Here is a 12,593-nt window from a genome sequence, read left to right on the forward strand (position 1 = left end):
AGGTAATCATTGCCTCCCCCCTGCCCCCGGCCCAAGCCAGGACAGAGCCCCAGATCCGTCCTTGACCCCGTGGTCCCCCCCACTCTTTGGTTCTCTCCTCCTCCCCACGGGAGGTTGTGCCTGCTGGCATGTCCTGCTCCTCCCCTGGGGGGGGAGTGTGGGGACCAGGTGGGTGGGGTATTGTAAAGGGCTGAATCCAAAGGAAAGTAGTGAGGAGCTAGACTGGCAGTGAGAGGCTGGCAGGAGAAGCGTGGCCTCGGCAGATGGAGCCATAGAGGCTGAAACCCCATGAGGTGTCCTTTATAAGCAACCTCCCCATGTGTGTCCACACCCCTCACACCCCTGCTGGGCTGGGCACCGGGGGTGGCCTGGAGGAGGGAAACTTTCGCCTTCATTCATACCCTCTCCCCGCCACTCATTCATTCCCCCCCATCGGACCTCACCGCTTCCCTCCTGGGGGCTAGAACACAGGGAGGGAGACACTGGGGTGGCCTCGTTCCTCCTAAGGAGGCAGATGCTGGATCGATGGCGTGGCACCAGCAAAGACAGAGGCGGGAAGGCGGGACACAGGCTCTCCACTCAGCTGCTGACTGTGCCAGACTTGGGGGTCCCCCAGCCCCACCTCCTGGCTCTCTGCTGCCTCTGGGGAGTGGCTTCCCATGGAGAGGGGGCTCTGCTTCCTCCCAGCAGCCTCCTACCCGCACCCCACCTCGTCTAGGGGCACTCCCTCTGGAACGGAGCAGTTGGGGGAGCAGAAGGGAGGGAGGAGGCCGTGGGACTCCATTCACCCCTCCCTCCCCGGGAGCCCCTCGGGTTGGCCCCATGTGGGGCGGCTCCAGAAGCACCCTCACCTTCCGGCAGCCGTGGTCCTCCTCGGCCGTCCCCGGGCTCAGCTGGCCTGCCTTCTTGCAGATGGATGGTAGGGACTGGTTACAGGGACTGTCATTCCAACGACCTTCCTAGGGACACAGGGTGAGGGGAGTCTCAACCCAATGGCCCCAAATCGCCCGAAGGCCTTCAATGAGCTTGGTTTCTAGAACCAGCCCTGCCTCTGACTTGCGGTTGAGATTCCCGTTTGGCAAAAGGTGTCCAGCAGATCCAGGGTAAGCAGAGGCTGGGTGCCCCGACCCTCGGCTCAGCCGATGGAGCTGAAGAGGAACTTAACCCTCGGCCCCTTGTAACCGCAGCCCTCCTGTGCCCAGCACACCAGCCAGCGGTTCCTGTTTGCCCTGAGCTCCATCCGGAGGGCAGAGGTGTTTGTGTTCCCCAGCCCCCAGGAATACGTGCGACGCGTAGCAGATGCTCAATAGATTATTGTTCATTAAAGTTTTATAGCATCGCCTAAGCCAGGTGTCTCTACAGTCACAGCACTGCTGGCTGTATCTCATGGCAGAATGTCCTCTGTCTCTGGAGTGGGTAGCCCGTCCCTATGGCTTTGTCTATTTTTTAAAGGTCTTTAATCTCTGCTTGAAGCTCTGCATCAATTCCTTTATTTACCCACCATGTATCTGAGCCAAAGCCCTGGCAAAGAGTCACAACTCCCATGATGTCTTGAGGGGAGGGGACCCTGGGCTGGGTAGGGTTGGCAAAGAGCAGCCCCACCTGTGGGGCATGTCCACGTAACATGGGTTCTGACGCCACCTGCTGGCAGGAAAGTGCAGCTGGTGGGAGACCAAGATCACGCCAGGCAACCTCCTGAGGCTTCACAAGAATTAAACCCCTTTAATCCTCCCAGTGACCCTCTGAGGTTGGCACTATTAGAGTTCCACTGATGGTCGAGGAAACTGAGGCCCTGAGAGGTTAAGTAATTTGCCCAAGGTGACTCAGCAGGTCGGAGGTGAGGTGGGAGCGCGGGTTTAGGCAGGGGGGGTGGTGTTATTAGCAGGAACCAACAGGAGGACGTCCTCCAACTGGGGTAGCACCTGGAGGCTGGGGATGATTTGGGGGGCCTTTGATAGGGAGAGAGGGTTCTCACCGGCCCCCAGATGGTGACACAGTCCTCCAGGCTGTCCCGGAAGTTGTTGGGCTCAAAGGGGTGCCAGTGGGTGAAGCTCACGAGGCTCCCGTCAGACCACTCAAAATTCATCTGCAGTTTCAGATCATTGAGGCCAATCCACAGCTCCTCCACCTCTGGGGGGGGGGGTGCAGCAGTGGGGGAGGGGAGAGAGGACATCAGGAGGTCAGTCTCCGTGGCGAGCAGGGGAGGAAGGAAGCGTCCCTAAGCCTCTGGGGTCAACGGGGATATCGGAGAGGCCCTGACCTCCCTCCCAACCCCCGGGCCAAGTAGCCCCTCACCCTGCTTGATCTGCTTGGTGATGAACTCCAGCTCGGCCATGCTGTGGATGCTGAGCAGGTCGCCCCCACCCCGCAGACACATCTTCTTGGACTCCTGCCAGCTGCGCTTCTCGGCCTGCAGGCGGTAGCAGTGGCCCTGGAAGGGCTGCCAGCTGGGTTCACACTCCACCTTCACATTGGCCCACACATCTGCGGAGACCCACGAGGTGGCTGCTCAGGCACTGAGCCAGCCGTCCAGCCCGGGAATTGACCCACTGGATAGCAGCACAGGCAGGGACCCAAAACCACTTCCCCTCCAAACCTGTCCCAGCTCTGCCCTTCCCCACCCCAGGCCCGGTCAGAGTGCTGAATGACGGGAAAAGACCAAACCCTCCAGGGCTGCTGGAGCCCCAGGAGGTGGTGGCAGATTGCCCCCGAGACAGGATGGCCCCTCCAGCTGGGACTCTCAGAAAGAGATGGGCAGGGGAGTTCCTGTTGTGGCTCAGCGGCTTAAGAACCCTACTAGTATCCATGAGGATGCGGGTTCCATCCCTGGCCCCGCTCAGTAGGTTAAGGATCCAGTGTGGCTGTGAGCTGCAGGGTAGGTAGCAGATGTGGCTTGGATCCTATGTTGCTTTGGCTGTGGCATAGGCTGGCAGCTACAGCTCCGATTCGACCCCTAGCCTGGGAACTTCCACAGGCAGCCCTAAAAAGCAAAAAGGGATTCAGGACAGACCAGCCCCAGGAGCCTCAGTTTCCACCTCTGTAAATGGGGTTGCCTACTGTAAGATTCCACCTTGCTTAGTAAATGACACTGCTGTCATTGTCTCAAAGAACATCTACGAGGTGTGGCCCTGTCAGTCTAGGATAAAGCGGGTAGGACCCCTCCCACACCCTGGTCAGCAGCTCATGAAGTCACCACTGCCTGGCAGGCATCCCTGGCTGGGATTCCTCCTCTGGCTCCTTCCCACACCTCCAGCTCTGCACCCTGCACTCCAGGGCTGAGGAAATGACTGGCCCTTGGCCCTTCCTCACCCCCACTTCCGGGTGTTTCAGGGTCACGCTCTAGGGATCAGGGTCCGAGGGCAGCAGAGGCAAACAAGCCCTCACTTGGGCCTTGGCAAGAGAAAACAAGACTTCACCAAGCCACCCACGCCATCAGGCTTGGGCAGGACTCTGCCTGGCTGGGCGAGAAGGCAGGTACCCACTTGAAGCATCGCTCCACTGGGATCCACTCCATCCTGGGAGATGTGCCAGGGTCCAGGCAGCCTGCCTCTCGGCAAAGTGGGGAGAGCTGAGAGCCTAAGTGGGGTCACTCCCTGGCTCAAGACCTGTCGATCATCTCTCATCAGCAGCTGAGCTCAGACCCAAGGCTGCCACCCGGACAGAAGAGTTCAGTGGGTGTTCAGACCCACCGGGAGCTGCTTTGGGCCACGGCTCAGGAAGCAGGCTCAGGAGATGTGGACACTTTGGGGCACAATGGCACCGGCCTCTGAAATGACATGCTTTGAGTGCTGAGTCCCAGAAGGCTGAACCCACCCAAGAAGCTGCTTAGAAAATATGTCTCATGCAGAGACATGTGGGCGGGGAGGAAAAAGGAAACCCAAGGCTAGAGACGTATCTGCATGTCACAAAGCCCCAGAGGAGGACACCCCACAGCAGCTACACTGGGCAGATCCAGGGGACAGAGGACCTGGCAAGAGGCCAGTCCCACTGGGGGCCACAGAGAGGCTAGGACTGCCCACACCGGCCCCGGGGCCCCCCTTTCAGAAAGGGAAACCCTGGGATTGGTCAGGCTCCCCCTGGCTGGAGGTGAGGTGCCTGAGAAGTGAGGTGCCGATGTTTTACACTTTTGCTCCTGACCCCCCAGGGGGTGAGAGGAGAGGGCAGGGGCCAATGACCCTGAATCAATCTTTGGCAGCACTTGAATGGTCAGAAGCAAAAGTTTTGCTCCATAAGCTCTTTTTTTTCTTTTTAGGGCCACACCCACAGCATATAGAAGTTCCCAGGCTAGGGGTCGAATCTGAACTGCATCTGTGACCAACTCCACAGTTTGTGGCAACCCCAGATCCTTTACCCACTGAGCAAGACAAGGGATCGAACCCCCATCCTCATAGATACTAGTCAGGTTTTTAACGTCAATCCACACAAGCTCTTTACTTTTTGTGTTTTGTGGGTTTTTCCTGGTTTCACTGTATTTTCCTTGTAGAAATCCCCTCTCTACCATTCCTATGGCTACTGGACTCCTGCAGCAGCCCTTTCTCCCCACACAGATAAATGTTCTCTGCCACCTATGGAGACGCTCTTTTAGGCCAGGCCAGGTCTCCAGCCTTACAGCAACCCTGCAGGGGATCTGAGTGTATCCACAATTTGCATCCTTGCTTGCCTAAAGCCACACCCCAAAGCGGTGCCCTGTCCAGAGGGTGAGCTTGGTGAATCACAAATGTGAGCAAGACACTCCCTGCCTTAAAAGCCTGCAAGGCTCCCACAGCCTTCCTGGCCCCACCCACATTTCACCCAGAAGCCAAGATCCTTCAGGGACTGGCTGCAACCTGCCTTTTGGAACTGTTCCTGTCCCTGTGCCCCCGAAGCCAGTACTTCTCAAACTACCTGAATCGCCTAAGGAGCTTGTGAAATGCAAGGTTCTAATTCAATTAATTGAGAGGGCGGGGGCACCTGAGATTCTGCATGTATAACAAGCTTTTATAACATCACCTGGGAAGGTGACACTGTGCTGCTGGTCCAGGGACCATACTTTAGCATCTAACCGTAGGGGTGCAATTCTCACCATCCTTAATGATGCTGTGAACTTCAGCGTCTCCACACCTTTGCACCTGCGGTTCCCTCTGCCAGGCATGCCCTTCCCTCTTTACGCCTTTTTAAACTTACATTCAACTTGAAAGGCCCAAAGCACATATCACATCCATGAAACCCTCCTCCTTAACACTCAGGAGTTAATCAATTTCTTCCCTAGGGCCTTCTAATATTTATTATACATATTTTTTATAATAGCACGCAACTCAGGATATTCCAGTTGTATGTGGATGTCTGTCACCTGCAGCTGACTGACCACCAGGAGGTCACGGGGAGTAGCGAAGCATTTAACCCAGCTCTCCACAAACGTCCCGGAACAAATTAATGGCACATGACAATGTGTTCAGACCTCAGCGGAACCATTAAAGAACAGGGAGGATCAGAGCTCCGTGGGCTGTGGCCCTGACGAGCCCCGCTCCCCCACGCAGTCTCAGGGACCACCGCTCACCAGGAGGCGGGGGCTCGGCGGTGGCGTTGGGCTTCTTCTTGCAGACGTAGGGCAGCGCGATGCTGCAGTCGCGGTTCTGCCAGCCGCCCGACGACTCCGTGCGGATCACTCCGCAGTTCTCCTCGCTCGGGTTGTCCGGCTGATCTGTGGGCAGGGCAGGGCGCCAGCACCCCAGACAAGAGAGACTCACCCCCTGGCCCCCGGAGCCCTTCTCGCAACCTTGGGTTCCCCCAGAACCCAGAGCCAGCTTTGACGCCCAGCGCTTCACTTCAGCCCTGGCTGCTTTCTCACCCGCGCCCCCTGGTCCTGGACCCTCTGCCCAGCAGCCGGTTCCAGCGCCACCCGCTCACCCTGGCCGGGCTGCGGGTGCCCTGAGGGCCCTGGTACCCTCAGGTTAAGGGGTACGTGGGGAATGAAATCCAGGCCGCCTCCCAGGCCCCCGTGAGGAAAGGGCATCAGTTCCTAATTCACGCAAAGGTGGTGCCCAGTCCAGCCGGGGGTGGAAATCTGCAGCCCACCCCCCACTGCTCCCTGGAGTAGGTTTCAGGGAAGGAGTAAATGGGGGACCGAGCGGCCCCAGGCCACCCTGCACCCAGAACCTCATGCCTCACCACTCTCCCAGTTGAGGTACTTGAGAGGTGAATTGTCTGACCACTGCCAGCCTCCACTGGTGTCCAGGTCATTAAGGCCAATCCACAGTGTGGAGCTATAGCCAGTGAGGAGCCCTGATGAAAGACAGCGACAATGAGGGGCGTCGCCCCATCCCTGATCCTCCTCCCTCTCCCCCACCAAGAGCCTCCACACTCCCACCAGCACAAAGGGTGAAGGTGGGGCCAGGTCTCGGGCGCCGGCTGCCCTGCCCCGCCCCCAGGATGGGCCGGACTCTGGAGCCGCCCCGCCTCCCCACCAGGCTCACCGTTGATGTAGGTCTGCTCGTGGATCTCGGTGATGCTCAGCAGATCCGCCCCCTGCTGCTCGCAACTGGCCCAGGCCTCCCTCCAGGACAGCGTGGACTGGAAGTTAAACTGATAGCAGCTGTCAGTCAGCTGGTCCTTGTCCCAGAAGGTCTCACAGTCGTTACCTGCCACCATGACAGCCGGATGTGGGTCCCTTCCCAGCCCTCTCCTTCAGGGCCCCGGGGGAGGGTCCCTCAAGGAGGGCAGAGCCCCCCCCCACAGGCTGCCCGTGTCTCACTCGAGTCCCAAAAGCTCGGCCACCCTCCCGCTGGCCCACCCCACTCTGCTCTCACTCTTGATGGGGCAGAAGCCCCAGCGCTCATCCTTGCCGTAGTCCTGGGTGGTGGCGCACCACAGGTGCCCGTCCTCGCGACCGGTGCTGGTGCAGCCGTGGAACCACTGATTGTCATACTTGAAGGGGATGGTGCACGGCTTCCCGTGGGAGTTGCCCTGGATGGTGTAGACCTCTGCAGGAGAGGGGAGCCGCACCCTTGGCATCTGGACCCCAGAGGCTGCCCAGCCCCCTCCATCCCTCAGGGAAAACCCCCTAGAACCCAGGAGGTGGAGCCAGGGTGGGAGGGAGTCAGCAGAGCCGTGGAGGTGGCAGTGGCTCCCTCTGCCACCAGGACAGCCCAGGAGGCTGGGAGAAGTCCCACTGCTCATCCAAAAGGGCTGGGAAAGCGGGGGGTGGGGGAGGGGTGGGGGTGGGAGAGGGTCCCCTGGTGCCCCAACGCCTGTCCAAAATCCAGCCGCCCTTGTGCCAAGTTCCACCTTAGAACTCAAGGTCGCTTCCAGGAAATGCGCCCCCAGGATGGAGCTGACCACCAGGAAAGGCCCCTCACTGGGTGACTCTGGTCCCCATTCGCCCTTGAAAGAGGGTGATCAAGACATCTGGGGGCAGTTACCCTGGGACCTTCCCTGAACAGTGGCCCTAGGGGTAGGGGATTTATCGAGTTTTACATTATACACTTTAGTATTGTCTGAGGTGTTTTGTTTTTTGGGTTTTTTTTTTTTTTTTTTTTTTTTGCTATTTCTTGGGCCGCTCCCGTGGCATATGGAGGTTCCCAGGCTAGGGGTTGAATCGGAGCTGCAGCCACTGGCCTACGCCAGAGCCACAGCAACGCTGGATCCGAGAGCCACAGCAATGCTGGATCCTAGCTGCGTCTGCAACCTACACCACAGCTCACGGCAACACCGGATCGTTAGCCCACTGAGCAAGGGCAGGGACCGAACCCTCAACCTCATGGTTCCTAGTCGGATTCGTTAACCACTGCGCCACGACGGGAACTCCGGTTTTTTTTTTTTTTTTTTTGGCTGCACTCCTGGCATGTGGAAGTTCCTGGGTCAGGGATCAAACCCGAGCCACAACAGTGACAACACCAGATCCTTAACCCACCGAGCCACACAGGAACTCCTGAAGTCTTTCCAAGAGTGTATTAATTAAATAACTTAAAAAAAAAATTAAATGCTTTGAAGTTCATTTTCTCAATTATTCAAAAATGCTCCCCATTACAACAAAAGAGGTGAGTGCCAGAGGACTCCAGAGGCCAAGGTTTTGTCACTCTGGTGTCTGTCCCCCTGTGGCCCTGGCCCTCCTGTGCCAGCAGCTTCTCACCATAATAGGGCCGAGCGCACAGATCTTCGTCGCTGCCATAGATGCGCCACTGGCCACTTCGGCTCTGATCGCCCCGCTCGGGGGTGCCAGCCTTGGATGTGTTGCTGGTGCGGCCCCCCAGGAGCAGGGACAGCTGGTCACCCAGTGTGCGACAGTGCCAGCGAAGATTCAGCGCCTCCCGGTCACATTCGTACATGCCCAGGGAGGCGGTGGTGTTGGTGCCTGGCCAGCCTGTGCCCAGGCACTGCATGCTGCCCAGGTTGAAGAGCCGGTTTCGGGAGACCCACTTCCAGCGCTGGGCAGGAAGACTGGCGTTGCAGGCTGGGGAGACTCGGACTTGGCCCCCCTGCGCCTCCAGGCAGCCCTGCAGTCCATGGCTGAAGATGAGGAAGACGCTGGGCTCTGCAAGGGAAGGCACGACATGAAGCCATCATCCCGGGGGCTCTCCTGGCTGCCCCCCCGACAGTCAAGGCCAGCGACAGACACTGACCGCGATCCCGGGGCGGGGCAATGAGCCTTCTCGCACGTGAAAAATCACTCGGTCCTCACTGCCAACCCTTTGGGTGGTGGTGAGAGGCACTGCGGTGCCCCTGTGCCCAGCCGTGGCAGAGCCCGCGTGGCCAGCCTCGGTTCTAGCCCCACCCCACCTAGAGGCAGGACTCAGCCCTCTGTGTTACCCCCCAAAGCAAAGCCAGCTTCAGATGGCAAGTTGGAAACTGCTGACGTTTCTGAAGACCTTATGAGGGTAGGAGTATCTACATTACACACCGCCCTGCAAATGCTATCCCAACCTCTGTTACATAGCCTTGTTTTTCTGCCAAAGTTCTTCTGCCTACAGTCATTTCTTCGAATTCTTCCCTCTTGCTCCTCAGCTTCACTGGCCCCATCCTCTAGTCTTATTTAGAATCTTCCCAAATCACGTACCACCACCCCATCCCCGCAAACCCAACCATTCATCTCCCCACAACCCCTCACTCATTTTTTTAAAATTTATTTATTTATTTTGTCTTTTTGCCTTTTCTAGGGCTGGAATTCCATCACTCCTTATTTTTTAGACACCACTTAGCTCTCTGCTTCCCCAGTCCTGCATCTTCTCACCCATCATCTCACTGAGCAGACACTCCATGGAAGACATTTGAATCCAACCTGCCTCCTGCACACAAACGTTACAGATTAAGAAATCATGATTCAGGAGTTCCCTTCGTGGCTCAGTGGTTAACGAACCCAGCTAGGATCCATGAGGACACGGGTTTGATCCCTGGCCTCGCTCAGTGGGTTGAGGATCTGGCGTTGCCTTGAGCTGTGGTGTAGCTTGCAAATGCGGCTCTGATCCCGAGTTGCTGTGGCTGTGGCATAGTCCGGCAGCTACTGCTCCGATTGGACCCCTAGCCTGGGAACCTCCATATGCCATGAGTGTGGCCCTAAAAAGAAAAAAAATAAATAAATCAAGATTCAGGGAGTTCCCGTCGTGGCGCAGTGGTTAACGAATCCGGCTAGGAACCATGAGGTTGTGGGTTTGGTCCCTGCCCTTGCTCAGTGGGTTAACAATCCGGCGTTGCCGTGAGCTGTGGTGTAGGTTGCAGATGCGGCTCTGATCCCGAGTTGCTGTGGCTGTGGCATAGTCCGGCAGCTACTGCTCCGATTGGACCCCTAGCCTGGGAACCTCCATATGCCATGAGTGTGGCCCTAAAAAGAAAAAAAAAAAAAAAAAAAATCAAGATTCAGGAGTTCCCTAGTGCCTAGCAGTTAAATCTCTGGCAGTGTCACTGCTGAAGTTTGGGTTGCTGCTATGGTGCCAGTTTGATCCCTGGCCTGAAAACTTCTGCATGCCTGCAGGCTCAGCCAAAAGAAAAAAATAAATTCTACCATTAAAAGAAAAAATTAAAAAGAAAACAAGACGTAGATGTATAGGAGGTAGACCAGTGGTTGCCTGGCTGGGCTGGGCTAGGGTGACAGGAACGAGGAGCTACTGCCAAAAGGTACAGGTGATGGGTGATGAAAATGCTCTAGAATTTGACTGCCTTGAGACTTGCACAATTCTGTGAACATACTCAACACATCAACTAAATGCACATTTTTTTTGGCCACATTTGCATCATGCACAAGTTCCCAGGCTAGGGAGAAAACCGGAGCCACAGCAGTGACAATGCCAAATCCTTAACCACTGGCCCACCAGGGAACTCCTAAGTGCACTTTTTTGGGGGGTCTTTTTTTAGGGCCACACCCACAGCATATGGAAGTTCCCAGCTAGGGGTCAAATCCGAGCTGCAGCTGCCCGCCTATACCACAGCCACGGCAATGCCAGATCCAAGCCACATCTGCCACCAACGCCACAGCTTGTGGCAACGCTGGATCCTAAACCCTCTGAGCAAGGCCAGGGATCAAACCCGCATCCTCATGGATACTAGTCAGGTTCTTAACCCACTGAGCCACCCCAGGAACCCCCTAAATACACATTTTAAATGGCTGAGTTTTACGATATGTGAATTGCATCTCAAAGCTGTTACATAAAGCTATTATTATATCTTAACAGTGTTGAGAGAGGGAAAGGGAGAAATGACATGAGTTAGAGAAGTGACGTGAGCTTCTCCTGGTGCCACGCTAGCCAGTGAGCAAACCCAGGTCTCCGTGACGCCCACGTTTCACCACCTTCCTCTCGTTCCTCAGCGGCCACTAAGGACACAAGACACCCACACAGCGCATCCCAGTTTCCAAAGCACTTCCGTTCCATTAGCTCCTCGGGATAATCTTCATGCTTTGAAAGCATGAATCTGGATACCAGGGTTCAAATCCCAGCTCTGCTACTTCCTGTGTGGCTTGGGCACAATGCTTAACCTCTCTTGTGACTTGGTTTCTTCATCATAAGACCACGGGAACGGGTAAATGAGATAATACGTGTAAAGTGTCTGGAACAGGGTCTAAGAGCACCACACATGTTGATGATTCCGTATTATAGGCAAAGACATTCCCTACGGGTAGCAAAACAATTTCACCAGAGTCACATGAGATGGCGCTGAAATTTGGCCCCAGTCTTCTGAGTCCAAACATCAAGATCTTTCTCGGTTTTTGTTTGTTTGTGGCTATGCACCCGCAGCATGCAGAAGTTCCCGGATCAGGGATCGAACCCACACCACAGCAGGGACAACACCAGATCTTTAACCCACTGCACAACAAAGGAACTCCCCAAACACCAAGATCTTTCTGATCCATCATGCTGGCCATATCATCCCTCTACAAGCCACTCTTCATGGCCAGGAAGGATGATGTTTTAAGGATATAACTAAGTTCTACAAGATTTTTAAAATAATATTGGAGTATTGACGGTCATAAAAGAGTCATGAATTCAATGACACGATTTTTTTTCATGGCAAGAAAAATGCCATAAGCAAAGTCAAAATTGAAATGACAAAAGTATAGGTAACTATTAAGAGACAAATAGTTTATTCCCTAATATAAAAAGAGCTTCTACCAAGAAAAAAAAAAAAAAAAAACCCCAAAAAATGGGGAGTTCCCATCGTGGCTCAGCGGTAATGAACCCAACTAGGATCCATGAGGTTGTGGGTTCTGATCCCTGGCCCCGGTTAAGGATCCGGCATTGCCATGAGCTGTGGTGTAGGTCACAGATGTGGCTCAGATCCCACATTGCTGTGGATCTGGCGAAGGCCGGCAGCTGTAGCTCTGATTCAACCCCTAGCCTGGGTGTGGCCCTAAAAAGCCAAAAAATATCACTACTACTACTAAGTTACATAGAAAATAGCAACAAGACAGAAGTAAAAGATGTGCACGCACAGCTTTAACAACATGAAATACAATATATATATATATTTTTTTAACGTCTGCACCCGTGACATATGGAAGTTTCTGGGCCAGGTATTGAATCTGAGCTGAGGCTCCTATGTTGCAGCTGTGGCAATGTCTCCTCTCAAACCCCCATCTCCACAGTGACCAGAGCCACTGCAGTCAGATTCTTAACCCACTGTGGCACAGTGGGAACTCTCAACTGGCTTTTAAATATTTGAAACGACAGCCTCTCTCATAGTAAAAGAAAAAGCAATGTAAGTCAGATCAGTCTCTCTCCTGCTTAAAGTCCTTCAAAGATGATTCATCGTTCTTCAAATAAAATTCACACTCCTTCCTATGAGCCACAAGATCAAGCATGTTTTGGTCAAACCTACCAGTCTGGAGTTCCCGTGTGGCTCAGCGGGTTAAGACGTCAACATGGCATCCATGAGGGTTCGATCCCGAGCCTCACTCGGTGGGTTAAGGATCTGGTGTTGCCGCTGGCTACAGCGTAGGTCACAGATTCAGCTCGGATCCAGTGTTGCCGTGGCTGTGGCATAGACAGGCAGCTGTAGCTTATTCCCCTCCCTGGCCCAGGAACTTCCATAAGCTGCAGGTGTGGCCATAAAAAGAAAAAAAAAAAAAAGAGAGAGAGAGAACCTACTGGTTTGATCTTGGATCACAGGGTTCCCCCTTGCTCAAGTCA

General features: G+C 55.1%; 1 protein-coding gene across 1 annotated transcript in view; it reads right to left on the reverse strand.

The window, feature by feature from the left end:
* MRC2 (mannose receptor C type 2) overlaps positions 1–12,593 on the reverse strand; it is a 59,813-nt gene that overhangs the window by 17,702 nt on the left and 29,518 nt on the right. The window contains 8 exon segments of the mRNA XM_021068141.1: positions 852–959; positions 1,976–2,130; positions 2,296–2,484; positions 5,537–5,680; positions 6,148–6,261; positions 6,453–6,617; positions 6,786–6,959; positions 8,108–8,509. Coding sequence (XP_020923800.1) covers positions 852–959; positions 1,976–2,130; positions 2,296–2,484; positions 5,537–5,680; positions 6,148–6,261; positions 6,453–6,617; positions 6,786–6,959; positions 8,108–8,509 — 1,451 coding nt within the window.

Source organism: Sus scrofa, chromosome 12, assembly GCF_000003025.6.
Source record: "Sus scrofa isolate TJ Tabasco breed Duroc chromosome 12, Sscrofa11.1, whole genome shotgun sequence".
NCBI lineage: Eukaryota > Metazoa > Chordata > Mammalia > Artiodactyla > Suidae > Sus > Sus scrofa.